This window comes from Trichogramma pretiosum, unplaced genomic scaffold (genome assembly GCF_000599845.2).
Source record: "Trichogramma pretiosum strain Unisexual culture from Peru unplaced genomic scaffold, Tpre_2.0 scaffold281, whole genome shotgun sequence".
NCBI classification, from domain to species: Eukaryota; Metazoa; Arthropoda; class Insecta; order Hymenoptera; family Trichogrammatidae; genus Trichogramma; species Trichogramma pretiosum.
In genome coordinates this window covers 4,032-6,619 of record NW_019640948.1, presented here as the reverse complement: position 1 = coordinate 6,619, position 2,588 = coordinate 4,032, and the positions used below count along the sequence as shown (strand labels likewise).

Sequence of the window (2,588 nt, the reverse complement as noted above, 5' to 3'; positions counted from 1 at the left end):
AGGTTTTTCAAATTGTCGGATCGCAAATCGAAATTATCAAATTGACCGCACTCGTCCAATCCACATAAACTTTCCGAGCGATGCATGTTCTCCTAATGCAGGAGTTGCGATTTGCGATTATTATGATCGTGGTTGTACCGTGGTCTTAATCGCGATTATCCCGAAATTATACTCTGGTTCAAATCGCGATTACGTCGAGATTATACCGTGGTTTAAATCGCGATTATATCGAAGCTATATCGTGGTTATCCCGGGTTTCTAATCGAGATTATAATGCGGCTATAATCGCAATTCTAATTATCGCGATTCTAATAATCGTGATTATAATGCGACCTATAATCGCGATTCTTATAATCGTGATTATGATGCGCCTTACAATCGCGATTCTAATAATCGCGATTATGACGCGGCTCATAATCGCGATTCTAATAATCGCGACTATGACGCGGCTCATAATCGCGATTCTAATAATCGCGATTTTAAAACCGTGATTATAATAATCGCGATTTTAAAACCGTGATTCTAATAATCGCGATTTCAATATCGTGATTTTAATAATCGTGATTAAAATATCGCGAATATTAGAATCGTGATAATACCACAATTCGAGAATCACTTGTAAAGTTCGTATCGTCTTGACAACGATGCGTTCCTTTATCACTCTCGTTCTGGCTTGATTCGTTACGTTAGAGTGTTCTATCTAGCTACTCCATTTGAATCGGTCACAACGGAGTATCTCGCATTGTGACTGGTCAGCGCTGTAAAACAGCCGAGAACCGTTGCGACAGCAGTACGTTAGAGAATATGCCGTCACTGTGCAACGTTTGAAACTTTCGTATCGTCTGTCGTCGTGAATCTCTGCCTTTCCCCCTTCTCGCTTGATTCGATACAGAGTGTTGTTCTATAGCTACACCGTTTGAATCGGCCACAGCCAAGTCTCTCGCGTTTTTAGCTTGATTCGTTACCGATACGAGTGTTCGATTGAGTTTCCTTGGGGGCTATATAATCGGTCACACATTTTTTTATACCAATTTGAAGTGCGACAGTTGGCTTTTTTCTACGTGTACATCTTACTTCATTACCTTGTGCTTGTGCATGCGTATACGCGAGAAAAACTTTTTTGACGCAAGTAGCACTGCTCAGCACCCTACACACAATTATAGCTGCCTTCAAACACCAGTTTCGACTGTAAATTAACGGCGCGTAAAGTTTCAATTGTTTCGATACAGAACACAAGTTAAGTACTGCAATGACAGATTCACGGAAGAATCGATCGCAGTATTTTTGCTATTTTCTTCATATTAAAGGAGATGCAACTCGATTCAGTAATTACTGCAGGATGTCAATCGAGACTTTCAATTACATATTATCCAAGATAAGTGATAATCTGTTAAAAAATTGGTGCAATTTTCATAAAGAGCCCATACTACCCGAAGAACAATTCGTTATAACTTTGAGGTAAATATATTTTTTCACTCACTCTAGATTATTAATCAAAATAATATTGAAAATTTTGCAATAGGCTTTTGTGTACTGGCATGTCTTACTCCGATATCGAGCATACTTTTGGAATCAGTCAATCAGAAGCAGGTACTATTTTTGGTGATGTAGTAACAGAAATTTGGTATACCCTTGGCCCAATCCATATGCCGCAACCAAATATGGACATTCTTTTTGAAACGGCCATCGAATTTCAAAATTTATGGTCAATACCTCACTGCGTTGGTACACTCGATGTATGTCACATGAGGATAAAGAAACCTGCTCATTCGAATTCTCTTTATTTTAATTATAAAAAATTCCATTCAATAACGCTGCAAGCTCTAGTGGACGCCAACCTAAGGTTTATTTCTATAGACGTCGGAGGCTTCGGTTCTCAGCATGATGCCAATACTTTTCGTAATAGTACATTGTTTAAAGGTCTAAAATGGAACGTGGTAAAGCTACCACCAGATGAAGAGTGCTTCGGGATACGTACACCCGTACTCCCGTATTTTATTATTGCCGATGGAGCTTATCCACTGAGCCGAAATCTTATAAAACCGTATTCCGGCAACGATTTAGAACCCCATCAAACTGTGTTCAATCGAAGAATCTCAAGAGCGAGGATGACGGTGGAGCGCGCTTTTGGGAGACTCAAAAGAAAGTGGCACATATTCGAAACTCCTATTGAGCAAGATCTCGAAAAAGCTGTCCTTATTATACAGGCTGCATGTGTTTTACACAATATTATTATTGAAAAAAATATTGGCAAAGAGATGTCTTATGATCCATCATATGACGAAGGATATATTCCTCAATATGAGCCATTGACAGGCGATGGTCAGTGGGTGAGGGATGCGCTTCTATCTTTTTTTTTACAAAACCCTGTACAATAAAAACGATTTCAGACAAGCAACTTCATTCAGCATTTATCTCAATTAAATATGCTTTAAATATTTTCTAAAACTAAATCATAAGGTAAATAAAGTCATATATTGCAATCAAAGCTTTTTATAATCATTTAAACATTCCATTTATATACATAAATTTTTATTGTGATACATTTTAATTTTTCTCATATTAAATCATATTAATTTGAATATCTA

At 37.6% G+C, this 2,588-nt stretch overlaps 1 protein-coding gene across 1 annotated transcript; it reads left to right on the top strand.

Moving 5' to 3' along the window:
* Positions 1-929: 929 nt before the first annotated feature.
* On the top strand, positions 930-2,384 carry LOC106654328 (protein ALP1-like). The gene is made up of 2 exons (XM_014374132.1): positions 930-1,458; positions 1,523-2,384. The coding sequence occupies exons 1-2, from the start codon at positions 1,250-1,252 to the stop codon at positions 2,376-2,378; spliced, it is 1,065 nt and encodes a 354-aa protein (XP_014229618.1). The 5' UTR covers positions 930-1,249; the 3' UTR covers positions 2,379-2,384.
* Positions 2,385-2,588: the final 204 nt, after the last annotated feature.